The sequence below is a fragment of the Strigops habroptila genome, chromosome 10 (assembly GCF_004027225.2).
Source record: "Strigops habroptila isolate Jane chromosome 10, bStrHab1.2.pri, whole genome shotgun sequence".
Classification (NCBI taxonomy): Eukaryota; Metazoa; Chordata; class Aves; order Psittaciformes; family Psittacidae; genus Strigops; species Strigops habroptila.
This window is the reverse complement of record NC_046359.1, coordinates 15,881,514-15,909,047: the sequence shown is the minus strand read 5'-3', so window position 1 is coordinate 15,909,047 and position 27,534 is coordinate 15,881,514. Positions and strand designations below refer to the sequence as shown.

General features: G+C 41.6%; 3 protein-coding genes and 1 non-coding gene across 16 annotated transcripts in view; all 4 read left to right on the top strand.

The window, feature by feature from the left end:
* Nucleotides 1-13,802, top strand: part of ARID4B (AT-rich interaction domain 4B) — an 88,251-nt gene extending 74,449 nt beyond the window's left edge. For all 4 annotated transcript variants that reach the window (XM_030499151.1, XM_030499149.1, XM_030499150.1 and 1 more), the window contains 7 exons: nt 888-972; nt 1,851-2,043; nt 4,489-5,700; nt 7,549-7,659; nt 9,503-9,718; nt 10,845-10,991; nt 12,002-13,802. In XM_030499151.1, coding sequence (XP_030355011.1) covers nt 888-972; nt 1,851-2,043; nt 4,489-5,700; nt 7,549-7,659; nt 9,503-9,718; nt 10,845-10,991; nt 12,002-12,132 — 2,095 coding nt within the window. In that variant the 3' untranslated portion in view covers nt 12,133-13,802. The remainder of the gene's footprint in view (nt 1-887; nt 973-1,850; nt 2,044-4,488; nt 5,701-7,548; nt 7,660-9,502; nt 9,719-10,844; nt 10,992-12,001) is intronic.
* Nucleotides 13,803-16,424: 2,622 nt separating this feature from the next.
* Nucleotides 16,425-23,898, top strand: RBM34 (RNA binding motif protein 34). Its single transcript, XM_030499147.2, has 10 exons — nt 16,425-16,663; nt 17,534-17,694; nt 18,743-18,962; nt 19,535-19,594; nt 20,154-20,197; nt 20,660-20,743; nt 20,918-20,981; nt 21,075-21,117; nt 22,725-22,843; nt 23,525-23,898. Exons 1-10 carry the CDS (start codon nt 16,487-16,489, stop codon nt 23,819-23,821), a joined length of 1,269 nt encoding a protein of 422 aa, XP_030355007.1. The 5' UTR covers nt 16,425-16,486; the 3' UTR covers nt 23,822-23,898.
* Nucleotides 23,899-24,039: 141 nt separating this feature from the next.
* Nucleotides 24,040-27,534, top strand: part of TOMM20 (translocase of outer mitochondrial membrane 20) — a 113,779-nt gene continuing 110,284 nt past the window's right edge. For 8 of the 10 annotated variants that reach the window (XR_003993438.1, XR_003993435.1, XR_003993437.1 and 5 more), the window contains exon 1: nt 24,060-24,311. Coding sequence is in view for 1 of the 10 variants with exons in the window: in XM_030499146.1 (XP_030355006.1) it covers nt 24,188-24,311 (124 nt within the window). In the remaining 9 variants the exon portion in view is untranslated. Of the gene's footprint in view, nt 24,312-27,534 lie in introns of all 10 variants that reach the window. The other 2 variants (XR_003993432.1, XM_030499146.1) reach the window with 2 other exon arrangements.
* On the top strand, nt 24,901-25,035 carry LOC115614036. Its single transcript, XR_003993605.1, has one exon. It is a non-coding gene; the product is annotated as a small nucleolar RNA SNORA14 (small nucleolar RNA).

Below are 27,534 nucleotides of genomic sequence, written 5' to 3'. Positions count from 1 at the left end.
ATTGAGGCAAAAGTTAATACGCACTAATTTTTAACTAACCTATTTCTTAGACGGTTCTTGAATTCACAGTTGAAGTAGGACAGCAGGTTATGCTTACTGGGGGGGGGGGAATAATTGATTCTGAAGGTTTTTCAGAAATACACAATGAAATTCGCAAGTACAGTACTATAGTTACAGTATATTTTTATAAGTATATACAAGTATACAGTATATTCTTGTTAAGAATGTACTTCTCTGGTCTTGGATTTATATTTAACAGGTCCAGTTTTAGATAATAAGACACCTATTGTCAATGTCTTGGTGCTGTTTAGTGTGTTTTTGTCTAGTATCATTCTGATATAAAATGGAATCCTCTGAATGGAATAACTGAAAACAAACTGAAAAGTGTTAGTGTTAAGTTAGTGACTCGAAAGTTAGTGACTCCTGAGTGTTAGTCACTCTAAATACCACTTCACAGACACTTGGGCTTGAAAGAGTTTATTTTTGTTAAGTGGTCCCATTTTATGTAGTTGTAAGAATCTATTTTATTGTTAAGGCTTTTACAGTATGTATATATAAAGTATACCTGTTGGAGATCCATACAGAATTATCATTCTGGTAGTTTGTTTTACCTGTTTACATGGATTTCTTGCTGTTCAGTGCAAACTAGAAAAATACCCATCTTACCTGTTGATGTAAAAACCCCTTCATTCTGTATGTCCCAGCATATGTGAAGAATTGAACCTTAGCTGAAACTTCACATAATGAAAAGTACACAAATGACTTCATTCAAATTCCACTTCAGTTTTTATATGGCTAATAATTTTCCTTCTTCCATTAATTTCTCTTAATGGTGGCATGATTATCTGCTTAAAACCATAAACATGTCCATTTTTGTTTGTTTTTAGGTATGACGAATGGATAAAGGCAGACAAGATAGTGAGACCAGCTGATAAAAACGTACCAAAAATTAAGCATCGAAAGAAAATAAAGGTAGCTTCTCTCCCTTTTTCTCCCTTGTTCCCCCAACTTTGGTTTAATATATTCTTAAGTGCTCCCCCTCCCTCCTACCCTCCATCCCCCGCTTTTGGTTGGCCTGCAAATGCTAGATGGTAAAAGAGACTTCCTAACGTTCTAAAAACTGAAACTTTCTTCTTCAAGGTTTTGGGTTTTTCACTTCAGGGTGGGGAGGGGAAGCTTCTTTTTTCCTTCTTTCTGTATTTTTAAATGAAATTTATGTATGCATTTGTAGAAAACAAATGAGAAGAATCAATCTTACCATCATCAGTGGTGGGAGCCAACTGGAGGGGGTGAAATTTGAAAGCTCCCTCTGCTGGTTCTGGAGAGAATACCTATGAATAGTCTGTGTGTATGTGACTCTTACAATCTTATCTCATAGCATTTCTTTCAAAATTCATTCTTTTAAAACTGATATTTAGGCACAGGTTATGAAATACTCCTTGGACAGTGGCATACAAGGAAGCTTTTCCTTCTGCCACAGCTGTCAGCACTGCCCCCCCCCCCCCCCCAACACCTGGTGCCTCTGGAACCTGAGTTTAGTTCTAGAGCTCCCTGCTCAGCAGGGCGTTACAGCCCTGCCCTGCCACTGCTGAGCCTGGCATCCTGCGGTGTCATTGGTCCTCGAGCAGTGGCTGTATTTGTTTTCCCATTTGTTTTAGTGTTGACAAAGTTCCTGTCTTCGGTATAAGTGTCTTGGCATGGGCCGCAGAAAGGTATTTGTGATCTTTTAAAGAGGAAAGCTTTCCTGTACAGGTTGAATTTTTAAGATAACTGTAAGCATTGCTTAGTTGCAATTTATGTTAAGATGTATGCTTAAATGGGAAGAGTTTTTAATCTTTTCTTTCACATAGAATAAAACTGACAAAGAGAAGGAAGAGAAATATTCTCCTAAAAACTGTAAATTGCGACGTTTGTCAAAACCACCCTTTCACACCAGCACATCGCCGGAGGCTGGGTCCAAACTTGACAGCACCGAAGCCAAAAATACTGAACAAGCACCAGTTAAATCAATAGAAATTACTTCTATCATTAATGGGCTACAAGGTATTGTACTTAAACTTTTCCTAACTTTGTAAATGGCCTTTAAACAGTAGTAAATGACAATGTAGAACAACTGATGCAATGTGCACTTGAGTATGTCTGGCTAATTAGATCATCTTCATTAATAACCCTTGAAGAAAAGCAATATTTGCAGTTTTTGATAACAGGTATTATGGATTAAGTGTATGTTAACAGTCTTAAGAATTACATCCTTTGTTTTGCCATCCTTTTTTTTTTTTTTTCCTTCCCTTGTTTGATGTGCAGCAAAACATTTTTGCTTCCTGTGCTATTTCTAGATTTTTAATTTTTTTATTCACTTTTAGGACCCATGGTGGGGTTTTTTTCCTTGAAAAAATAGAATTAGTAAAGCTAAGTTTCCTGTCAGCACATCTGTTGTTCCTAACGTCGTTTTTCCCTTCCTACACATTTACAGCAGCATTATAACAACTAGTTGCTTCTCTTCATCCTTAGTTCAGTGCATGTCTCCAGAAAAAGAAATCATACATATATATGGTATAGATAGTGTGGGGTAACCACCAATTTTTGTGAAAGTTGTATGAATTTAATAATCTTTCAGACTTAACTCGCACTTGGATGACATTGGCCACTGGGTTCCGAATTTGTAGGTAGAATAACAGTTAATATACTCTATTAAGCTTCATTTCCTTAGGAAATGAGAAACAAAAAAGCAATTAGTGGTGATGATAATGACACTATTATTAGTGCTATAATTAATCTGTAATTAACTTCTGATTACAAAAGCATATTTTGACATACACCCTCTAATATTTTTGAAAGCTAAATGTTTTCCATATTACGTAATTAATTCCCAGAAATGCTTTTAATTGTATGCAATTCTTTTATCATTTAAGTCCACATATATTCATGCTGGGGATTAACCTTCTTTTCCTGTAATTTGTGGGTTTTCAAGTATGAAAGGCTCTCATATTTTACTGTTTCTTTTTCCTCCCATTTTAGAGCTGCTTGCTCAAAACTTTTTACAGTTGCTTTTTTTGTTTCGTTTTGTTTTCCTAAACAGGAATGATTAATTCTATTGTATTCAACTTTCCTTTGAAGGGCACAGCAAAGTAAATAGGTTGAGAGGAAGATTTGATGGACCTGATTTTTGGTTGATTTTTTTAAAATGTGGTGTTCTTGGCTCATATTTCAAATGGCAAATTTTGATACCTTTTATAATAATACTCTAGTGTAGTTTTGATCCTCTAAGTTATGAGAAAGGCAAGTGTCAGAAATTCATTTTAAGTAATAGAGTTCTTGGAACTTTAGGCCAAAATGGCTACCATAAACTTCTAATTAGAGAAAAACAAACAATACTGAAAGGATTGTGTAAAACTTGCTTTCAGAGTGAGTTTTATACTAGAATTTAAGATCCTGCCTATCTTAAAACAAATAAACCAAGAAAGTCACCTAAAGCGACATTTCTCAAGATACTTTGTCCTGTGCACATCTAGAGAAATGTGCTCTTCTCTAAGTTAATCCTATTTCAGTAAACCTTTTTTTAGAAAGTTGATTCAACTTCGATCATTTCAGTGAATTTCATTGACAATACTGCTTTTCTTCTCTGTCATTGGTTACATTATCATCTTTAAAGAGGTGGTAAACTTCAGTGAGGGATTGAGAATGAGAGATGGAGAGAAGAGTTAAACTAGCTATGCCAACAAAAATGGATGAGTTACAAATAAAGAAGTTACCTATATATTTGAGCCAATTCTTACTGTTCCTCCTTGTATCCATATATCTTCCCATTGAATGGGCTTGTTGTTGATTCCTTCTCCATAATATTTTTGTCTTTTTCTCAGTTTCTTTATTCCTGATCCTGAATTTTCTTACTGTTATCCTACACTCTTGTTGTTTGTGTATTTCTCCAAGTGCCTTTCATTATTGCTTTCCTTTTTCCAGGCTGGTCATCAGGTTGGTTTGTTAGAGATTATCCAGTGTTTTTGTTGTTCTGTCCTTTTAGACTGTGGATTCTCCAGGGAAAACACTGTCTGTGCTCCGGGCTTTAGAAAAAGGCCAGATAATGGTAGTACTTGTAACCCATAAGAACTATTTAGAGTTTTTATGTTAAGCACATCTTTCAATTTCTGTTTTGCCTAATTATGCAGAAGTTCCTATGTTATGGTTTGGCGCACTCTGTGCTTTCTGCACCTCTTCCAAAATTCCTGGAGATGTGCTGTATAATACAGAATTTTTCTAGTTCCTAATCTGGCCATTATACATTCTAATAGAGCAGGAAATCTTTGAAGTCTTCAGGAGGTACCATTTAAAATACATACTACTGGAGATCTCTGTAGCATGTGTGCATATCTGTACAGTTTTCTTTAGTGGGTTGTTTTTTTTTTGGTTTTTTTTAAGAATTCTTTGTACCCAGAATCAAGACAAACTTTTCTTGTTTTGTTTTGTTTTTTTGGATTTATTTTTAATTAGCTTCTGAAAGTTCTGATGATAGTGAGCAGGAAGATGACCAAAGTGCCCCGAATGTACGTGCTGATGGCAAAGAGGAATCTCACCATGAAGCTGTAAACCAAGATAAAAATGAACTCTGTCTAAAAGAAGAACAGAGCAGTTCATCCCTCCCAGAAGAAACTAAAGCCCTGACAGATGCAGTAGTGCCCAAATCAGGATCCAAGTCTCCTGAAAGATTGCGAAAAGAGATGGAAGAGTTATCTGAAGATACGGATTCCGATGGAGAAGACGAAGCCGCAAAGAAGAGAAAGGATGTGAAAAAGGAGGTAGTGGATAAAACAGCAAAACCACAGGTAAAACGTGGTAAACGAAGATACTGTGTTGCAGAGGAGTCTTTAAAGACTGTGTCACCTAATAGAAAGGAAGAGAAGTCCAAAAACAAAGACTCCCTTAGCTTAGAAAACAGCAGTAACAGCTCTTCGGATGAAGATGAGGAAGACAAATCTAAACTGAAAATCACTCCAACTAAAAAGTACAATGGACTAGAGGAGAAAAGAAAGTCTTTACGGACAAGTACTTTCTACTCAGGATTTTCTGAAGTGGGAGAGAAAAGAATAAAGCTTTTAAATAATTCTGATGAAAGACTTCAGAACACCAGAGCGAAGGATCGAAAAGATGTCTGGTCAAGTATTCAGGGACAATGGCCGAAGAAGACACTGAAGGAACTGTTCTCGGACTCTGACACTGAAGCTGCTGCCTCCCCTCCACACGCTGCTCCTGAGGATGCTGCAGCAGAGGAACAGCTTCAGACTCTTGCAGAAGAAGACATTTCTTTGCCTAGCTCTGAACTTGAAAAGTCTTTGCCAACTAGTGTGGATGTTAAACCTGTTGAGGAGAAACCGGCTGAAGTGGGTGAAAAGAAAGTTGAATTTCCAAGCAGTGGCAGTAATTCAGTGCTAAATACTCCTCCTACAACTCCTGAATCGCCTTCCTCTGTAACTGTAACGGAGTCCAGTAGACATCAGTCCAGTGTCACTGTCTCTGAGACACTGCCACCAAATCAAGAAGAGATACGAAGCATTAAAAGTGAAACAGATAGCACAATAGAGGTGGACAGTGTTGCAGGGGAGCTGCAAGACCTCCAGTCTGAGGGAAATATTTCTCCAACAGGCTTTGATGCCAGCGTCAGTTCCAGTAGTAGTAATCAACCAGAACCAGAGCATACTGAAAAAGGTAAAGGAAAGAGTAAACAGAGCTGTCTTCAACCTAACCAGCTCTCATTTTAGTATTGTTGATGTATTTTCATTCTGTTATGGTTATACTGCTGGAAAGTTAGTTGTCAGAGAAAGTAGTAGCCTGCTGTCTGCTTTAAAGGTGTGGAAATGGCATAATCGTCTTGTGAATAAAATATAATCTGCCAGGAAGTTTCTTGGCCTTTCGTTAGGAATTGTGATGGTTTCAATGAGGATAAGAATAAAGTTTATACCAGACCTGGCAAGAGACGTGCAGAGCAAACTGTAATATACTGTATAAGGAATATTTATTGTAGCAAGATGGATACATTTTGAGTACCTTGCTTACAAGTAGAAGATTCTGTTTCTTACATAAAATTTTGTTACTCTGTAGGCTGTTTTTTTGGGAGGAGAAAGCGAGTTGTTGCATGCTTAGGCAACCATTTCAAGCTTTCATCCTATGAAATTAATGTTTTAAAAAAATACAAGTCAAGCTGATAGCAAACATTGACCTTATTAGCTATGTTTCACTTTCAGATGTGATTTTGCAGGTTGAAGTTCCTATCCTGAGACCACTAAAGAATAGGGATAAAAAACACTGCCAGCACATGTGCCTGTGATGTCAGTGTACTCCTGCCTGCTTTTTAAATGTTTGCAAGGCTGGATCTAAAAGCTTTTTTGTGAACTGGCTCTTTTACAGTTCATCAAAAATAGAGCTACTTTCACAGGGTTAAAGTGCCTAAAAAATTATTAATACAAAGGAAAACAAATACATGTCTGAATATAATCCTGAGATGACAGAACTGGTTTGTTTGTCTCAACAGATTTCAGTTAATAATTAACTGAATTTTCTCAAAATGCCCTTAAGGCGTGTTACCCTCATCATTCTGTTGAATTGTTCTTTTGAAAGAATGTGACAAAGTGTTTCCTTAAACAAAGGAAAGAGTTTAGAAGAGGTGAATATGTAGCCCTCAGTAAATATGCCTGTATTACTTTGTTAATTATAGATGTGTAGGTTTAGAACTGGTTTGCTGCTTTATATAAAAGGAAGTTATTGCCACATGAAAAAAGTGTTATGCTATTGCACAATATTACTTTTACATGCATTAGACTTTAACTTCCTCTCTGATTCTGTCAGCATGCTGCCTGGTTTAGAAAATTCGGTTTCTTAATTTGAATGGTTTTGTTACAGGAGTAATTTTTAATCTCTAAGTCAGGTGGTTGTGGAACAACGTTTGAACAACTCTGAAAAACTGCTCTTTTAACAGGTGTACTAGAATTCTTCTCTCTCCTACTTTCTCCCCATGTAGTCACAGATACCAGTAGACTTTTTCATTTGTTTTTCTGTTGCCTCATTTTTTTACATTATCAATGATTTTTTTTAATGCTTTCAGTTAATGTAATTACTGGTCACAAGTGATCTTTTCAGGGTTTTCTCATAGCTTCCAAGTGCCACAGGCTTTTTTGAACTTTTTTCTGTACCAGTAGTTCTTGATAATTTTTTCAAATAAATCTATTCCTAATTTACAGTATTAAAAAAATTGTGTGGTTCAAGACAAATTCTGGTGAATTTGTTAGGAGGAAAGTTACTTGCCATCATCTTAAGTGTGCGCTCTAACCAGCAAACTCTGACTGCCTTCCATCCTCTTCCAACTCCTCTTTTCAGTATAAGTAGAAAGCTGAGCTGTATTAAGGATAGGCAGTAACATTCACGTTGTTGTCTACAAACTTAAGCTCTAAAGTGGGGTGTTTTGAGACTGAGGGGAAAAAAAAAACCAAAACCAACACATAAGTGCAAGTATTTATTTAATAATTTTTTTTTTTTTTTTTTTTTTTTTTTTAATTGTAGTCTGTACAGGCCAAAAAAGACTTAAAGATGCTCAGGGGGGAGGCAGCTCCTCAAAAAAGCAGAAAAGAAGCCACAAAACTTCTGTGAACAACAAAAAGAAGAGTAAAACTAGTAAGTACAGCCGCTCAGTGTAAAATGAAATGCATCAAAGTACTGTGTCATTTGTTTAAATGACTGTAGGAGATGAAGCCTGGAAATAAAAAATGCAGTAGGACAAAATGTTCTCATTAGGGAATTCGTAATACTGCTTAAAAGAAGAAACTACTCTTGCTGAATGCCAGAACATTTTTAAATGTCTTGTATTATTTCTGGGTCTATTTCTGAGAGGTCCTTGGTATTGTGTAATTTGGGAAGACAAAGAAGAGCGAGTATTTCACACTTGGTAGAATTGGGACAGGGATCTCTGTGGCATGATAGCTGCATGTTTTAGAGGAGAGACTGGGACCTGGATGAAATTATACTTTGTATTTTTCTATTTTTAGAGGTTAATGTCTTCCAGTAGCAAATATGAGAATAATTCCAGAAGATACAGCTTCTATTTTCTTTCTGTATCAACTGTAACATCGTCAGCAAATAATGCAGCTTTTGCAGTTTTTTTGTCGTCGTAGAAGCTAATTGGAATAGAGACCACAGTACTGGGGAAGGGAATCTTAATGAAAGCAGAGGTGTATTATAGACATATGCACACATGTCCAGGAGACAGCAAGATCAATTACTGCCTCATCTCACTGCTAATAAAAAATACCAGGAAAGAGTCAGCTAGGTAGTGAAGCTGAGAGGATAGCTGTAAAAAAAGCGCAGTGAAAGCAAGGATAAAAAGCATATGCCATATCTTTTTTCTTGTCTCTTCCTCCCCCTTGCCCCCTTTTCTTTCTTTTAACAGCTTTTACTAAAAGCCTGTACTTTCTGGTCTGGTATTTGCTTTTACCCAACTGTCCTTCATGTGCATTGATCTTCTCTTCACATTCTCTTGTCCTTTTTAATTCCATTTCACTAATCTCTTCCTTCCATAATCCTTATTCCTTCCCTCACCCCAGGAATTAAAGTAACAAAACAAACTGAATTTGCAGAACAAATATACCATTTTTAGCTTTGCCATTGTTCCCTTTGATTTTGCGAATTTATCCCTTTTGCTCAACCTATATCTTTGTCAGGATGCAAGCATTTCAAAGCTAAACCAGAGGCTTGTATATATCAAATGCTGTATTAGAAATCAATATATATATATATAAAAAAGGAGATAGAACAAAACCAGTCTTGCTGACTCTTTTAGAAAATGTATAGGCCCATAAGCAGAAATATGTTGATAACTTTTGCAGCTGTACTGACACATTGGACTGCGTCTTTGCCTTATTTTCTAATGTAGGCAGTTAATTTATGGATATGGTTCTAAAGCAAGAAGTGTGATGCTGTCTTGAACCTTTCAGAGTAGAGTGCCCCTTCCCTGTACAGACCTTGAGCAGTTGGATTGTATTCAGGAGCCTCCTTGCAAGAGGTGTGGCCCTGCCCCATTCATTTACATTCCTGCATACACAGTTTCAGCAATATACTTGTCAGTATTCAGGATGGATTGTGGAACCACAGTCTGGTACTTCTGTGCACCCTCTAGCTCTGTAGCATTTTGGTTCCCATAGGTTCACATAATAGCTGCAAGTCTACCTGCACAGCAATTAACTGGACAGTGTTTTCAGTGCAAGGTTTCCCTTTCACAGCATGCCAGAATTAGAGGGGCCTCATGATATACCTGTTTTGTGGTCTTGTATTTAGGCACTAGTGATACAAACAGCTGTGTGCCAAGCTTCTATATCAGGATGGATTACAGCATTTTAGAGTAAAAGGATTTTGGCCAAATAAACTCCCGTTATGTGAAAATAAACACAAGGGTAGCTTCTGATAAACTTTGCTTTGGGTAGGAAGGTTGCTTTGTTTGTAACAATATGTGTTGTTTCTACAGCAAACAGCAGTGACAGTGAAGAACTGTCTGCTGGTGAAAGTGTGTCCAAGTCTCAGTCAGCAAAATCAGTTTCTACCGGCATGAAATCTCACCAAACCAAATCACTCACAAGAACACAATCTCCAGGAAAATGCGGGAAAAATGGAGAGAAGGAGTCTGATCTCAAAGAACAGAATAATCGTTTGCCCAAAGTTTACAAGTGGAGCTTTCAAATGTGTAAGTATTTTCTTCAAAACACTCTTAGTGTGGTCTTGCAGTATAGTGTAAGGCGGCTTTTTGAATTACTGAATTTTGTGTATTTTGGTTGGGGTTTTTTCCCCCTAAATTTATTCTATCCTCAGTTTGCTTAATTTTGTGATAAATCCTGGTTTAAAATAATCATTTTTTTTATTTTATTTTTTTGTTTTTTATTTTTTGCCTTTGCATGCAGCAAACTGCCTGTATTGCAGTCTTCAGTACTGTTCTTAGATACAGCTCCTGCACTGACTGGCTGTTCTTGCCGTCTTGTGCAGACATGTCATTCTGGCATGAATGTTCTCAACTATACACTTCTTGCATTAATATTTTGTTGCTGGTTTTACTCCTCATTCTCTAGTTATCATTCAGACACTTACATGATTGATTTGTAAATTTTTTCCTTTCCATTTTGCCTTCTGTACCTCACAGTAGATTAAATTATTCTTAAATGTCTTTGAATGGAGTGTCTCCAGTGTGGCTTACCTGTGGCTGAAAGGGACTGAACTGAAATAGTTCCTCCTGCCTGTGCCCCCCAGGCTGTGTGCCATGCTGCGGAGAACTCCCAGCTGCAAATAGCCAGAGGGGTAGCTCCTGTGCTGGCTGTGTCCATTGACATCCCCATGTGGGATGCCAGCGAGGAGGCCCTCTATACCCTGTGGCCTGTATGCCATGGACTTGATTAGAACCGCACCACAGTTATTCAGGTTTCTGCTATAACCTGCAAGTTGGGCAAGACTGACCTTCCTGGCCAAACTGAGCTCTAGCACGTACTTAAAACAACAGGCTCAAAGCTAGTTTTAGACCCTCTGTTTTCACCAGTTGTCCTGTTTGCCCCTTCCTATGGGGAGGGGAACGCACGCATTTTCTTCCTCTTCTGCTCCCTTTAAAAAAAAAAAAAAAGTGTTCCTGTCATGGTATCTTTTAAAAATAATAAAAAATGAACAGAGTTTATGATCATAAATAGCAGCTGCTGTTGCAATGGTTTTTGGCTTTGCTGTCTGCTACCTGAAAGCACATCGCACATCTCTAAGATTTGAGTACTGAAATTCGGGAGCTTTCGGAAATGCTGCAATACAGTAGTTAACAAAGATTGTTTAACTTGCAGCTGACTTGGAAAATATGACCAGCGCTGAGCGCATAACAGTTCTCCAAGAAAAACTGCAGGAAATCAGGAAACATTACCTGTCCTTGAAATCTGAGGTGGCTTCCATTGACCGAAGAAGAAAGCGCTTAAAGAAAAAAGAGCGGGAAAGTAAGTGCTGGGAACTAAATTCTACCTTTAGCGGGCTAATTTGAATGTCATGTTATTAAGGTGTTAATGAGAATTGGATAATATTTAGGGAGATGTGTGCCATTAGGAGTATCGTTTTGTTTGGTTTTTTTTGAAAACACTGTATATCGTTATTTTACAACCTTTAGAAGGTACAGTTCAGGCATCCAGTGACTACACAAGGGGAAAAATATTAAAAAGGCATCCAATCTGTTTAATTCTGTTTAGGCAGAACTACTTTATACAGGAAAAAAAAAATACAGAAAGATAAACTTCTCTAAGCAGTGAATGAAGTGTCCAAGTTTGTTAATAACTTAAAACTTTTCTTCAGGTTACACAAGAATTTACTGTAGTGTTGCTGGCATGTCTGTTTAGTGCTTTCCTGTTATGAAGAGTGATTTATATTATGAGTTTAAGGAAGACCATCAATTAAATATCTCGTTTCCCTGAAGCTGCTTCACATGTTGCTGTAGGCAATGTTCTGGTGTGACTGCTTTTAGAGGATCGTTTTCTCCATGTCTTATTTATGTCCGCATTTAAGAGTTCACTGAGTATAGAAGAAAGACTGAAATGCTGCATGTAGTAAGATTTTTTTTTTTTTTTTTAATGGCTGCAACTGTTTTTTGCAGTGGCCGGAGCAGGGTGCATGTGTAGAGTCAGTGCTGTGGCAACCTGTGCTGGTTCCAACAGGAAAGAAAGGGAACAGTTGGCTATGCTTGTGGGTCAGGAATGTGCTCTGCTGTCCTCCGGCTGGGCCCTTGATCTGGGTGGCCAGGGCTGCAAGGGGCAATAACATGCTGCTTTGCACGTGGCTGAAGCTGTGTCTTGGAGCATTTGCCACAGAAATGAGGGAATGGAGGCTTTTTTCTTTTTAATGACTAGGCATTAGTTACTGAAGTCAGTATATACCAATGCTTGTTGCTGAATGGGAAAACATTTTTATTGCTTAATTTGTAAATTTTTGTAACCTGTGTTTTCCTCTTCCTGTGCAGGTGCTGCTACTACATCATCTTCTTCCTCATCACCTTCCTCTAGTTCCATTACAGCTGCAGTTATGTTGACTTTAGCAGAACCATCTATGTCAAGTTCATCACAGAATGGAATGTCAGTTGAGTGCAGGTGACAGCAGGACTTGCCAAAGCACTTTGCACTTAATGGCTGCTGAGGGCCACTCTTTTCTTTTTGTTTTCTTTTTTCTTTTTTCTTTTCTTCTTTTTTTTTTTATACTGCACAATGGCACAAAATTCAGACAAGCACTATTTTGTATTTAAAGTTGTTTCTCGACAAGCTAACTTTGCACTTAAGTGCACTTTTATGAAGAAAAAGTACAACAAACTGGTTTTCCTCAAGCAATAATTGTTTCCAACTTGTCTGGGAATTGTAAGTCTAGTGACTCGAAGGCCTTCCACTGTGGCAAATGGAGGCTGTTCACTGCCTGTAGAGACAGTACAATAAGCATATAGTTGTTGGGTTGATCTAAATAAATGTGGTAGGCTTACTGTATTCCCTGGTATTTTGTTAAAGCTGGAACATTTGATATTTTTCCATTTATTTATGACAAATATTGAACCTATTTTCATTTGTACAAGCTAATTGTTTTTTAACTGCTAAGTCACTTTACAGTGACTTAAATTGTATACGTCAAGCACATGTATTCAGTTCAAAACCTGCAGTTAGTAGGATGTTTGACATCAGTCCTGATAACCAAATATGAGGATTCCTTTAAAAAACAAACAAAAAGACTAATGTTTACAGGTTTGAATTAGGCTTAAATAGGTTTCTCTGGGTTTTAAGAACCCGCTAATTGGAATGAAACTACTGTACTTTGCCATTTTTCTATAAAACAGTATTTTTTTTTTTAATTTTGATAAAATACATTATGAAAAAGAAAGAAAATGGCTAACAAACTGTATTAAATCTTAATGTATAAAGATTGTATTTAGCCAGTTTAAAGTGTATATTTATTCATAATGGATTATAACAGTTATATTTTTGTGTTTTCTTGTAAATGTTTCTTTTCCCTTAAAGCAACAGATATTTCATTTGTAATGCTTATTTTATTACGAGCTTCAAGGAGAGGACCTCAAGACAGAGTAAGGTGTGAGGTTATAATTTGTGGTTGCTGATAAGAACACTGCCACAAAAAGGTAGTTGTTTTTAAAAATAAATAGCTAGCTGAGTGGTAGACATTTAATTTTTTAAATGCCTTGTACAAATTCCAAAACCAACTTCAAACTGTTTTCACTTGTATTGATTTTATGTTGTATGGATCCCAAGCTCTCTCCTGTTAATTATATACCTTTGTAAGACATTTGTATATTGCGGAAGTGTTCATTCAAGCTATTTAATACCTGGCACTGTTAATACACAGTACTTTATTGTACAGATTGTTTTACTGTTTTAATTGTAGTTCTGTGTACTTCTTTTGCCTGGGGAAATAGGGGCTGGCATGTTTTTCTTTGTTTTCTGGCAATACAACATGTAAGAATTCAAAGCATTTTGTTTGTAGATGCTAGAGTGTCAGAATCCTTTACATTTGACTTTTCTAAGAAAAGCATTTTCAGTCTTCGTAGTGTGTGCTTAAGGTTAACTGATTTTATTGAAAATGGTTTCAAAGTATTCAGAATTGTACAGGACTGTAAAAATTTGTTGACAAACATTGAAGGAAAAGCTTATAGAAAAAAGCTATAAAATATATATTAGGTTCTGCAGAAAATGGAGAATTATGTAATATATTGTACAAATGTAAGCAAAGGCCTCTGAAATAAAATGCCATAGTTTGTGAATCCCTGATTTTGTTTCTAACAATTTAATTAAGCAACTGTAGTGTGTTCATTGAAGTGACATCAAGCTGCAGAATCAGTTTAGCGAATGATCTTTGGTATGGTGTAATAGGCGTATAAAGATAAGCTAGAGCAGGTACATTGGCCTCATTTTCCTCTTAGCAATTAATTCAAATTCATCTTTTTCAACAGAAAGGGACAGCCTGGCCCATTGGCAACACTAAGGCAGCGCCGGTTGAAAACAAAGATGAGTTTTGATTCATGTTCATTCAGGTAGTTAGAAAATGTAAAAGCAAGCTCCTGAAGATACTTGCTAACTTCTAATATCGACTGCCTCGAGTTCAGATTCAGTGGAAGCAGAACTGGAATAAAACTTCTCGTGTTGTTCGCTTACATCTTATGTCATGTCTGGCTGTAGTTCAGTTGACCAAAATACTGTTACATTTGCAAAAAGATAGATTAGTGATGAAACTGGTAAATAACAAATGATGATAAGCTTTGGAAACATTGACTGTGTTAATAATTACCAGTGATCTGAGAATGACAGGAGTAATTTTAGTAATTTCAGTAGGGCTTCTCGGGATATTTACATGTTTAAATTTAGCAGAATCAGAGTCGTAATAGTTCGGTTCTGCCGTTCAGTCCCAGTAGGCATAACTGGTATTGATTTAACTGGGAACTGCGTATGGGCAAGCATGAGCAAATTCAGCTCTCCACTTGCTACTAATTCTTGATCAGCTCTCGGTTCTAGTGGCAGCACTTTTGCTTTGGTGTGACAATTGTTGACTCATGTTCTGTGAGAGGATGTGTTTACCTGTTTAAAACAGGGATCATTACTCACCTCCCCACTCCCAAATTGCGGTTTTTTGTATAAACAGGATTTTTCTTTTTCTTAAAACAGATTATTTCTGATTTACTGCTCTTGTAGTTTAATGACTAATCAAAAATCTGTTCTGGATGTTTCATGTTGCCCCTCTTCTATGAAGGGTGTCTGTAAATGGTACTCCCAGGTTCATGTTTCTTGTGTCCCAGTGGTTACAAAGGAAGGTGTTGCTGGCAAATGTTAGCCTGGCCATTTTAGCCCGTGTTGCAGTAAGTAAATCTGAGCCGCTTTTCAGGTTCCGTATCGTAACACAGCTTTAAACGTGGGTGTGCTCCCTGCTGGGCATGCGCACTGTGCTTGCATCAGTTTCTCCACTAGCAGTGATTGCTGGGCTTGTACCTCTGCTCTTGAGTACGTGCTCAGGCCATGACCTGAAGGGCAGAGTGAGGCAAACTGCCCCTCTTTCATCCTTTACACCTTGGCTGAGCGACAGGATCAGTTTTCCATGTCTCATGTTCGATCGTGTTGAGAATGGCTGAGAGTGTAGACTGTCCACATATGCCAGGAGAACGCCTTGCTTGAAGGCTGTCTTGTACTTCTAACTCTGTAGCTTCCATCATGCTGTGAAATTCCTGTGCCACAGGACTGTGGCGCAGTTCCTGGTGGCTGTAATGCCTTTTGCTGAGCTTCAGCACTTGGGAGTCTCTGAAATCAGACTGAACACTTGTAATTTTGATGTATTTTTGATTGTTCAGCCTGTTCTGTCCAATCTCTGTCACCTGCAGAACTGCCGTGTCGTGTGAAGGTAGGTGGGAAAAGACAATACCAGTAGTGCAGCAGCCACCTGCCTGTTGGCAGGGATTGTGTATTGTAGAGCACGTAAGGATTGTGTGTTGTGTATTTTGTTAGGCTGACCCTATCAGTGAGAGTCCCCAGCGTCCCTGACATCCAGGCAGCCAGACACGGGGTGCCTGGTGTGTGTGTCAAGACCAGTGCTTCACTTACGCTCCATAGCTGAATTACGTGTTCTGCTTTCAGTTGGGTGTTAGTGACAACAAAACTGCTAATGCTGACAGTTCAAAAAGTGTGTAAAATGTTACAACAGCAGAGCTTGTTAGTATTTGCTTCAGCCTCTAAGTGCCTTGTAACTTTCTGTGCCTTTCCAGTTACCATCTAGCATTTAAAATTAGATTCTGGACAGGCGGGTCTAAAAAGAGATCCCAATTAGGTGCCTAATTTCAGGGATTTAGTAACAGATCAAAACTTCCTTACGCATCAGCTGCACTGTGTCCCGAGTTGGAAAATGATCAGTTTGAGAGTCAACCGAACAAACAAGGGTCTTTTCCCATTGGATCAGCGATCCAGCCCTATCCATGTAGCTGCAGCAGCAAGACGATGCCTCCAGAGCAAAGCTGTGGGAAGAGGTACGGATGGTTCCTCCTAATGCTGTCCCCGGGCTGCACTCCTCGAAGGCCCCAAGAGGTGCTGGGTGTCGGGGAAAAGAGACAGAACCTCTCACTGCTTTCCATTTAATCCGCGCTCGGGGACAAGACCATCCTGCACAGGCGGTTCGGGGGTTGTGCGGTTAGTTGTGTTGTGTTGTGGGGTTATTTTGGGGGGTTGGTTTGTTTTTTAAACTCTGGATGCGGGCCGGATGGCCACCGTTAAGGTGTGCTCAGACACAGAGCGGTGCCGTAAGGCGCTGCCGCAGCAAGGTGACCCCGCACCCCTCTCGGGCACCCCGCTCCGCCGAGCGCCAGCGCCGCCGGGCCCCTCACGCAGCGCCACCCGGTGGCGCTCCCTCAGCGGGGCCGCCCGCGCGCCGGAAGTGACACGGCCTGAGCGCGCTTCCCTTCAGGCGGCGGGCAGCCATGAAGGGCCGGCGCGGGGTGGCTGCGCCGCCGGTGCGGGCCGGGCCGCAGCACCAGCACCAGCTTCAGTACGTGGTGGGGCAGGTCGCAGACAGCCTCTGGCCGGCGGCGGCCCCCGCCGCGCCGCTCGCGGGCCTCTTCAGCGCCGCCGCCGCCCCGCCGGTGCTGGTGTCCGTGGTGAGTGCCGCGCTGCCCCGCGGTTCCCTCCCTCCTGCCCGCGCCTTCGCAGAATCACAGCATCAACAGGTTGGAAAAGACCTGTAAGATCATCAAGTCCAACCACTACCCCAAGACACGCACGACCACCACTAAACCATGTCAGTAAGGGCCTCATCTACACGGTTTGTGAAGACTTCCAGGGACGGTGTTTCACCACAGCCTGTTCCAATGCCTGAGCACCCTCCCTGTGAAGAAACTGTATCTCATATCCAGGCTAAACCTCCCCTGGTGCAGCTTGGGGCCGCTACCTCTTGTCCCATCACTTGTTGCTTGGGAGAAGAGACTGACCCCCACCTCACTACAACCTCCTTTCAGGTAGTTGTAGAGAGTGATAAGGTCCCCCCTGAGCCTTCACTTCTCCATACTAAACCCCCCCAGTTCCCTCAGCTGTGCCTCATGAGACTTGTGCTCCAGGCCCTTCACGAGCTCTTTTGGCATTTTCTGGATCTGCTCCAGCACCTCAATGTCTGTCTTGTAGTTTGTGCCTGGAGGGGCAGAATAATGGTGGTGGGTGATGGGCAGGAGGGCAGGCGGCTGCCCAAGGGGCACAGACAGCCAAGGCAGCTTCCTCGTAGGAACTGAGGAGCACATGGTTGGAGTGCAAGGCTGGAGGTCGCTTTTCACAACGTGCTGTTCCCCCTCTCGGGGCTGGAAGTGCCGTGGGGTGGGTGCCCCAGTGAGCAGGCGCGTCTGGGTGTCGGGTGCTCTGCTTCTTGCGGTTGTTGGCTTCGGGTAGTGGTGCTCCAAGTAAATTACAGTAGATAAACCAACTGTAGGTGTTTCTGGGATTGTTGTTTTTCAAGTTGGTTTGTTGGGTTTTCTTTAAAGAAAGGAAAGAAAAGGAAGCATGCAGAAGATGTGGAGAAAGCAGAAGAACTGGAGAAAGTGTCAGAAGACCAGAGCTCACCTGTCGTAGAAGAACCTCCTGTAAAAGCAAAGAAAGCCAAAAAGAAGGAACTTTCGAAAGCAGAAAAGAAATTGGCAAACAGGTGGGTAAATGCTACCTCTATAGTAAGATTAAATAAAACCAAACCAGCACCTGGATTATTCATAAGATTGAGCTCAGTGAAGCAATAAAGCTCTATTTTATTATTCATTTTGAACCTTGTGTTTAAGAAGATTGTGAAAATTTTCTGTAGTTTGCCCCAGGAGGTAGCAAATGCAACTTCTTGAAGTTCTAGGTCCGTGAAGTGCAGATCCCTGTTGGAGAGCTAATGGGCCTCGAGGTTGTAGCTTTAGGCCAAAAGTTCTCTCTGGCATGGGGTGAAGCTTTCTGATTGTAGCTGGCTTTATCCAGCATCCGAAGGAACAGAGGCAGTTTCAGCAGGGGCAAGGCATCAGACAGAGTTAGTTGTCCCTATCACTCCTGCCCACTGCTGTGATGCTGAATAACTCTGTTACACCATCTGTTCTCTTAAATATTGGAGTTCAACCAAGACACTGTTGGAAACTGGTCTCTGGACAACACAGTTTGTGTGATTGTGGCTGGAGGCTAACACCTTGTCCTCTCCCTGGTGGTGTGTGCTGTTGCATCTTCCATGCCTGTGAAACTTGTTTGCTGTTTTGGTGTCAGCAGCTTTCCAGAGGCTTCTTCAGATCTGCTTCTTGTTCCTGATGTTATGGCAAGTTTGGATAGATAGAGATGTGTTAGTGCATGGATGGATCCCAAAGGATGGTTTGTTCTGAGTGTCCTGGATACCAGGAAGAATTAAATCTCTCTCTTCAGTTCTAGTGTGCAGAGACGTTGGGGTTTTTTTCCCCTTCAGTTTTAAAGGATATCAAATTATTATGAATTCTTTTTTTGTTACTCCTGTTAAATAGCAAATATAATGTCCCGTGGACAGCAAGTAGTTTTCCATGTTACGGGATGGTCAGATATGTTTGCTTAATATATAACAAGCAAAACAATGATTGATATTTTATGTTGAATATAAATATTTAACTTATAAATTATTATCTTGGAGGCTTCAATTCTTTGACCTCAAAACCTGTGGTTTTTTCCCAACAATTACCATTTACTTGCCTTTTTTTGATAAGGGAGAGCGCATTGGAGCTGGCAGATGAAGAGGAGGAGCAAAAACTGTTACAAAACAAAACCAAGCAAAAAAAAAAAGCTGCTCCTGCCGTCACCAAAAGTGTTGTTAAGTCAGATACAGGCACTACTGCAAAACAACAAAGGGAAAAAAAGGCAGTTGATGAACTGGTAAACAGAAGAACCGTGTTTGTTGGAAACTTGCCTGTCAGCTGTACTGCTCAGGTACGTGAGCGCGTTCTGCTGGCTAAAGGGACGAAAAGAATTACCCCAGCCCTTAGTTAGAGGGGAGGCTTCCAGCTGAGAAGTCACATATATTTGTGCTTAAAATTGCTTTTTAGGAAAGCAGGAAATAATGCTCATTATCAGAAACCACTAGAGGTGATCCCTTTTGTTTAGTGCAGTTAGGCTTTTAACAGTGGGGGATGCAGTTGCTCTTTCTGTAGTAGAATTGTTTAGTTTCTTTTTCAGTAAAAAATTACTTAATAAATGAGAACTATAATTACAAAGTCTGATTCAAATTTTGGTTGCAAATAATACTTCAGATTGTTGCATAAAATATGTTTAAATTTATATTTTCCTCCATAGCAAGGGGTACGAATTCAGTTTTGGCAATGTGTAAAATAAGAAGCTGTCACAAGAAACAAGCTGCCTGTTTTTAGTAGCCCTTTAACGGACTTTGTATAAGTAACATGAAAATTGTGTTAAAAATAATCTTGCTAATAAATATTCAACAACAATAATTCTATGACCAGGATGCAAAAATGTATTGAATATTTGTAATATCTTCTGTTTAGGTGCTGAAGTCTCGTTTTAAAGAGTATGGACAAATAAAATCCATTCGATTCCGCTCTTTGGTACGTTGTTTCCTCTAATGTTGTATAACAGAATTATTTTTTGCTCTTAAAGGGTTGTATTCCTAAGGCTGTATCTCCATTAGTTCAGAAGCGGGTTTGGGGGTGTATTTTTTGCCATTAGAAGAATCCTTTGAGATTACACCACAGAAGCACCACAGATGCATCTTTGGTTTCCTCACATTTTACTCTTCCTATAGCAGCAGTTGATAGAGTCAGAGCGGTCTTCTCTCTGGAGGAAGAATGTCTTTATTATTGCTCGTTTAGCAAAGGTATTACTGACCTGTTTTTAAATCATAGTAGCAGAGACACGGTGATTGCAAATCAGTGTACTGTGTAACACAGTTGAAGATAACGGTCTTGGAACTCTGATGAAGTCAAAACGAGCTATCTAATTCTGAGGTCTTCCTAGATCATCTCTGGGATGAGCCACTTCCATCAGTTGCTCACAGTACTGGCTGCATTGCTTTGGGTGGGAATGGTACCTGTCTGAATTCCTCATTGTCTTATTTGAGATAAATTGACATAGGCCCACTTAACTGAAGCTCTTTTTATCTTAAAGGTTCCAGCAGAAGATACTTTATCCAAAAAGTTAGCAGCAATAAAGTAAGTTCCTCTTGTGAATTTCCTGATTTATTTTTCAAGGCAAATATAATTTTTAAGTGTTGTTTGTTACACCTGTGGCTATGTTAATTTTTTCATTTTGCGTGTCTTTGACTTTTGTAATTATCTTTGTGTGTATGTAAGTTTTCTTGAGAAGTGAAAAAGAATTCTGTGCTTGGTACATCAGTAATTCGTTATCTTAGGTTGCATTCCTTATATTTTAGGAAGGAGGAAGATGCTAATAATCTAATTCCTTTGGATATATTTATGAGCTGAGGAAGCTTGGTCAGGGTGCTCATACAGGCTGTATGTCATGTACAGTGGGACTCCCTCAGGCATTTAAGAGAAAGGGGGTTGTTTCTGTGCACAGAACAAGAGGGGGCATAAATATGTTTAACGAGAAGTGCTTGTGCACTGCTCACCATCAGAATTATTTAAACAATATGTGTCTTTTTCATGTTCCAGGCGTAAGGTGCACCCTAATGCAAAGTTCGTTAATGCTTACATTGTATTTAAGGAAGAATGCGATGCCATTAAGGCTCTGAAGGAGTAAGTCTCAGTTTTGTTCCTCATTCCCTGTTGAAGAGGTTCTGTTTGAATCAGAACAAAATGTTTTTTCAAACTTAAACATTAATTTGCTCTTGGAATAATGCTGTGCAGTGACATTGCAAATGAAGTGACACTCAATTAGTTTTATAAACTTCTTGCTTTTGGCTACAACAGAAATGGAACAGAAATTGCTAGTGGATTTCACATCAGAGTTGACATTGCATCGAAAAGCAGTTCGGTAAGGAAGATGTGTGACTAGAAATCCCTTTTCTGGTTGTTTTTTGTTGCTGTAACAAACAGCTCACTGTCTTGTATCTGTTGTTTTCTCTAGCATGACAATAAGCGATCTGTATTTGTGGGAAATCTCTCATATGGTAAGTCTGAAATGGATTGTTATGCATCATTACTTAACATTTATAGAATACATAGAATTATGTGCTTGCTTGGGAGTGTTTGTTGGTATTTCAGGTAGCATGTTTAGGAAGCTAAATAACTTTTGCTGGAATTAATTTTTTAAATAGCAGTTTTATTTTTCAACTGAAACACCTAAAGGGGCTGTAAGTTGCTGGCAAGTTCTGCGAGTTAATTGTTTTCTTGATGGTAGCTAGAACTGCAAGCACCCTTAGTTCTTGTTGGTGCTTGATGTTTTTAAGATAAGTATGACTAAACTGCATAGGCCGTGGTTTCCTAACTGTTAAATGTGTGCTGGTACCTGTTCGTGAACTACTTCCAAGTGATACACGGTGGTGGCTTCTCATTCTGATGCTGTCTGTGAGCCACAGGGTGAATAACTCTGTCCAGGCAGCTGCTGGCAATCGGTTGTTAGCCGTGTGGAGGGGCTTACTGTATAGGTGAGGTCAGTGCTTGATCAGTGTTCAGCTGCTTCTGAGCAGACTGGGGAGTATATGGGATTGCCATCAAGTGTGATCCACAGGAGTGTATTTATGGAGTCAGGGTGCTTGAAATGAGCATCTTACTTGGGGGGGTGTGGATGTGTAAACAGGGTGAAGGCATGCCGCATGCCTGTGGCCTTATAGAGAACCAATGTCATGTACTGCTGACAGTAATGCTAAAACAAATGGGCTTTAGACTTCAGCCTAAAACTGGACCTGTCTGAAAATGGGGATAGGTGACAAATCTGACTGAGGCGATGCGTTACTCATGCCTGATGTGTAGAGTTTATGTCAGGTCTGCATGTTCCTCTGGACTTCCTGCAGAGAAAACAGCTGGGACATTTGCAGTGCTAGGGAAATGACTTCAGCAGCTTGAACCTTTCTCAGCACTCCATTGCTGTAATTAAACCTGTACTACTAAATTCAGCCCTCCCTGTAGCAGAGACAAGATTACACCTGTGTAAAGGGATTTACCAGAGTATGAAGCCCACCTACACAGAAAAGAGAACAACCTGTGTTTTTGTGTTGGTGTGTCATGCTTGTCTGTTCATATAGGCACAAGACTGAGAAAGCCTCATGCATCTGGCCCTTATCAGAATAGTCATATAGCAACTGTGGTTGGAAACTGTAGATCCCTCCTCCCCCATTCAGCTGAAATTCACAGCTCTGTCAGTGAGTGTTAGACTGCAGGAACTGCCAGCTCGAGCTCATTATCATCAGCTTTCACTCTTAGAGATTCCTGGCATCAGAAGGAGCTGCACCGATCTTAATTTCCAGTATATTCAAACCAGAAGTGAGATTATTTGAAAATATTGTGTCGGTCTTTGCCTTCATTCTTCTTTGTGATTTATGTTGTACTCTTCAAAGCTAGATAATCTGTGACTTTCTAAGTAAATAGCCCTTTGTAAAGTCTGCCTTCTTAACTTGCTGGAATGTTTCTGAGCCACTGATACTTGTGTACCTATACGTATAAATATATAATGTTTGTGTACCTGAACTGGTAAACGTGAAGCACTTGGGTTTGGGCCAGGCTCCTAAGGCTGCGTGCCTGATGGAAGAGGCATCTGTTTCATTGTGCTTGCCTGCAGACATCAGCGACGATGCTGTGCGAGAGCACTTCTCTGTGTGCGGAGGTGTCGTGGCCGTGCGGATCGTGAGGGACAGGAACACCGGCCTGGGGAAGGGCTTCGGCTACGTTCTCTTCGAGGTACGAGCGAACGGGGTGTTCTCCACAACCTGAATTCAGGGGTTGCCTTTACGGCTTTCACTTTTTATTTGTATGTGACTTTAAATGGTGGTGCAGATATTAAAAGCGGCTTGGAAAGCAGTTCTGTGGAAGCAGAGGCAAAACAAACCGGTTTAGGTTGTGTACAAAGAAAAGGTGTAAAACTTTGGGGTGAAGGAAATTAAGGGAAGGATTTAAAGGAGGGACAGATGAGTTCTCTTGGTATAACTGCAGCGTTCTTCCATTTTTTATGTGTCAGAGTATGAGTGGAATTCTTTCCTGAAGCCTTTTTGCTCCCTGGGTCTCTATTTTGGGTCCAGTACAGCTTGCCTTCTCGTGGCAGTCTGCCAGCCTCGCCTTCCTTAGTGTATTTCCTAAAGCTTGATACCTTTTTTCTGCAGTTTCTCCTTCATCTCTCTGCCTTTACCACCTCACATAAGCTGTTCCACAGCCCACTTTCAAGTACCTATGCCTCGATGTGTGGGCTGTGTGGGTAAGCCGGTGTTTCTGAGCAGAGCTGCTGGGTCATTCAATGAACAGAACAGCTTGGGCGCTCCTTATTGTAAAAAAACCTGCTTCCGAAATTAGAGGCAGCCAAGTGTTTATTTGGAAGCAGTCAGCTGGACGTACTGCAGCGTTCACACTGAGCGCCCGTTCTTGCAGGACACGGATGCTGTGCACCTTGCTCTGAGGCTCAACGGGACGGATCTGACGGGAAGGAAGGTGCGGGTGCAGCGCTGCGGAGAGAAGGGCAAAGCGCCGCGGAAGAGTCCAGCCCAGCCTCGCGCCCCGAAGGGCGGCGCCGGCACCACCGCAGGGACCACGCCGCGCCCCGACGATTCGTTTGTCGGGGAGGTGGCCGTGCCGCCCAGGAAGGGCGCCAAGCCCAAGAGACTGCGGACTGCCCCCGCCAGGAAAGCGGGGAAGAACAACAGCAAACGCGCTTTCGATAAACTCTGAACGTATAATAACGTGCGGTATTGTTACAAGGCGTGATGTGTACGCGGGCTGCCATAAACGCTGTTTGTGAACGCGCATGGAGTGGTTCTCGGTGCTGCGGTTCCGCTGGACCGCCCCGTCGGGGCTGCGGGCGGGGCCGCGCCGGGCACCCCGCGCATGCGTGAAAGGGCGACGGGCGGCTTCCCCGCAGGCACTGGGACAGGCGTCCCGTGCGCCGCGGCCTGATGACGTCAGCGGAAGCGCGGCGGGGTCCTTTCTGTGTGCCCGCTCGCCCCAAGGTGCCTGCGGAGCTCGGCGCCGGCCGCGCGGCGGGAGGGCGGGCGGGAGGGAGGGGGCGGCGGGAGCTTCCCCTGTGCGCCGGGCACCATGATGGTGGGCAGGACCAGCGCCATCGCGGCGGGCCTTTGCGGGGCCCTTTTCATCGGCTACTGCATCTACTTCGACCGCAAGAGACGGAGCGACCCCAATTTCAAGAACCGGCTGCGGGAGCGTGAGTGTCCGGGCCTGCCCCTCCCTCCGCGCCGCGCCCCTCATGGCGGCCTCCCGCGCGCGACATGCCTGCAACGGCCGCCGGCCCGCGCGCGGGGCTCGGGCGTGCGGCACGTGGCGCCTCGGCAGCGGCCCCCGGCCTCCCTCCCCCCCCCGCGGGGCAGCGGGCCCTCAGCCCCCGCCGGAGCGGGCCCGGAGGCTGCGGCGGGGCCGGCCCTGGGCGGGGGGCCGGCCCTGGGCGGGGGGCGGGCGAGCCGCCTGCGACCAGGCAGGGCCCGAGCCCCGGCGGGGCTGAGCTGGGCGCCTCCCGGCATCCCCCTAACCGAGCCAGGGGAAGGGTCCTCCTTCCGGGGCGGTTTGGGTAGTTACCGGGTAACTCGGGGTTTCTGCATTGCAGCCCTGGCTTGGAAATAGCTCATATCCCCCCCCCCCCTTTTTTTGTTTTAAATTTTGCCATCCCACACGCTCAGCCGTAGTGTTGTGGGCACCGCGTTTACATGGTGGCGTTTATAAAAGGATGTGATCTCTTACAGTGGAGTTGTTGCTGCGGTAAGGCAAGAGCCAGGAGCAGCCCTCAGGTATTTCATCGGCTGCATTCTTAACCCTCCTGGCAGCTCTGTTATTAGCTGCCAGGATAAGAATGAATGCCAGAGAAAATTGTTGATTAATCCAAAATGTAGAGCGCTTCTCCCGTGGCTCTTCATTATTTCACATCTTCAACATTTACCTAAGTGTTTTAATCATTAGTGAGGGTTTTAAATGCAAGTGCAAGACTGAGTACTCAGGTGCTCTAATTCATCCAAGGTGAATGAATCATGAGAACCAGTGTTGGATTAGATGACCTTTGAAGGTCCCTTCCAACCCAGAATATTCTATGATTTGTGTGCTGGGTTGTTTCTATCATGGGAATATGTATAGTATTCCTTTTGATAACTAATCTGAAGATAAGAAGTTACCATTAAGGTAAACTTTCCCAGCAAGTAACCATAATGTGATCAGTAGTTTTGTGGATGGAACAGTCAGTAACGAGATGGGTTAGGAATTACTATTTACCTCATGATGTTTGAACATAACTTACAGGCTTTCATTCTGTCTTAATGGCTTGAATTTGTTGGGTGACCAGCGTTGACGCTTCACAGAGTATTAATTTGGCTTTCTGTCAGCTCTTCCACAGCAAATTATGTCTTTCAAAGACTTCATCTGAAGGCCCTTGCTCATTTGTGTAGCATGTTAGACACACACTTGTGTGTCTTCCAAGTAATTTTTGCCCTGAAGTGCAAGTCAAGTCATTCACTGTGAATTTTTAAGTATCCTAAACTGGCACGTGCTTGTTTTGCACAAACACAATTTTTGGCAGTATAATGTTTTTTATATGATATTAAATATGTACATGGGGAAATACTGGATTATGTAAGATTTTTGCAGAAGCACTGAAAATGATTTTTGCATCCCATGGTTTTCGTTACCTGACCTTCTATCCAGTAATGTTCTGAATAAACCTTAGACTTGCTCTGATTAAGAACTAACATTTTCTTTAAAATGGAAAATATCCATTGTGGTTTGGTAGGGAGAGGCTGTTGTCGTTAGGAGGACGTCACTGTATGACTTGTGATCCTTGGATGTGATACACTGGGCTGCTTGTCGTTTTCAGGCTTTAGATCATATTAAGGAATTTGGGTTTATTTTTAGCACTGTAACTGATTCTTTAGTATGGATGCTTCTGTGGTGGTGCCAGCTACCTGATTGTTATGGCACTTTTATTGTTGGATAGCAGGGCTGCGGCTGTAAAATATTTGACAAAAAAAGGTCCAAAGCAGCAGGCAGTTGCAGTTCTTTAGCTGAAGAGACACGGTTTCTTGGGCAATAGTAGTTTGATGAAGAAATGTAGAAACCGCCTTTACAGCAGATCTGTTCCACTAACATTCTGAGGATAAGATTGTTTTTCAGTCTGCATGATGCAGTGTCACCAAAATTTGGGGAGCACGCGAGATCCAATATGTCAGGGGATTGCCTGGCATATTTGGTCAAGCACATGCTGACAAATGAAGAACCAGGGTTTGGGTTTTTTTTTGCCATCCCAGTTACATCGTACATCTCTTTGGGCTGTGTTAGGGTCAAAGTTCACGTTGCAAAGGCTCATCATAAAAATGAGGTATTCAGGTTTCAGGGAACAAAAATGAAATTCCTGGGAGACTTGGAGAACTGCTGGACTCCAGTTTTCCAGACGTCTTAATCTTATTAACTTTTTTTGCCTTTTTTAGGTTTTGGTGTTGCTAGTTTGGGGAGGGTGTCCATGTTTAATCTTGGGGCCAGAAAAATAGCAAAGCTATAAACATCTGGAGCTGCTTCCACAGCTGTATTTTAAAACAAGATTTTAGTCGTGTTTACTATTTGCGTTCTGGAATGTATAAACCAGAACTGTTCTGTATGCAAGTGTAAAGACAGCCACAATTTCTGACCATGCAGAACTTTGCTTCAAAGCACCTCCTGCCTGCAGAGCTGAGTGCAGGGAGAGCTGTGGGCAGACTTCACAGGTGGGAGTGGAAGACACAAATGGCTTTCCGGTCATTTCTCTCCTTTGTGGGATGGGCTGTGAAGCTGCTGGGGCATCTCGGGGCTTTTCATAACCTGTGCCAGTGTGACACGTTATCCATTGGTTCATTGGAAACTTGCTCTGCACCTACAAAGAGCTGTGCCTGAAGGCCCTGCAAGTCACGTGCAGTTTGAGAGCTGCAGTTTAGCTTTCTGTTCTGGGTGGATGCACATGCATTTCGGTGTTAACTGGGATTTCTTCAGTGAAAGAATGCTCTTCCCCTTTCCTAAATGTGATAAGGTCCTTAGAAAGGAGGGAAGGTTTTCTTGGAGGTCCTTGAGGGAATAATAAAAAAAAAATATATGGTGGTGTTTTTGTTTGGTTAGGGTTTGTTTTGTGGATTTAGTTTTATCCCTAAAGCCCTTGCTTTTTGCTCATGCAAGTTACATTGGTAGTGCTACCAACCAGTATGGGAAGAATTCCTAAATAGCTGTTAGAGCTATATTTGATTTGGGTTTTTGTGGGGGGTTTTGGGTGGTTTTTTTTGGCAATTGTATTAACTAGTGGACTTTTAGAGAGACCTGTAAAAACATATTAAGAAGAGGAAGAAAAATTGCATAGTAATCAGACTTGAAAGGTTCTGTAGGTCAGTGTTCAGTTTTAAAATGTTGGCAATTCATCACATTACTGT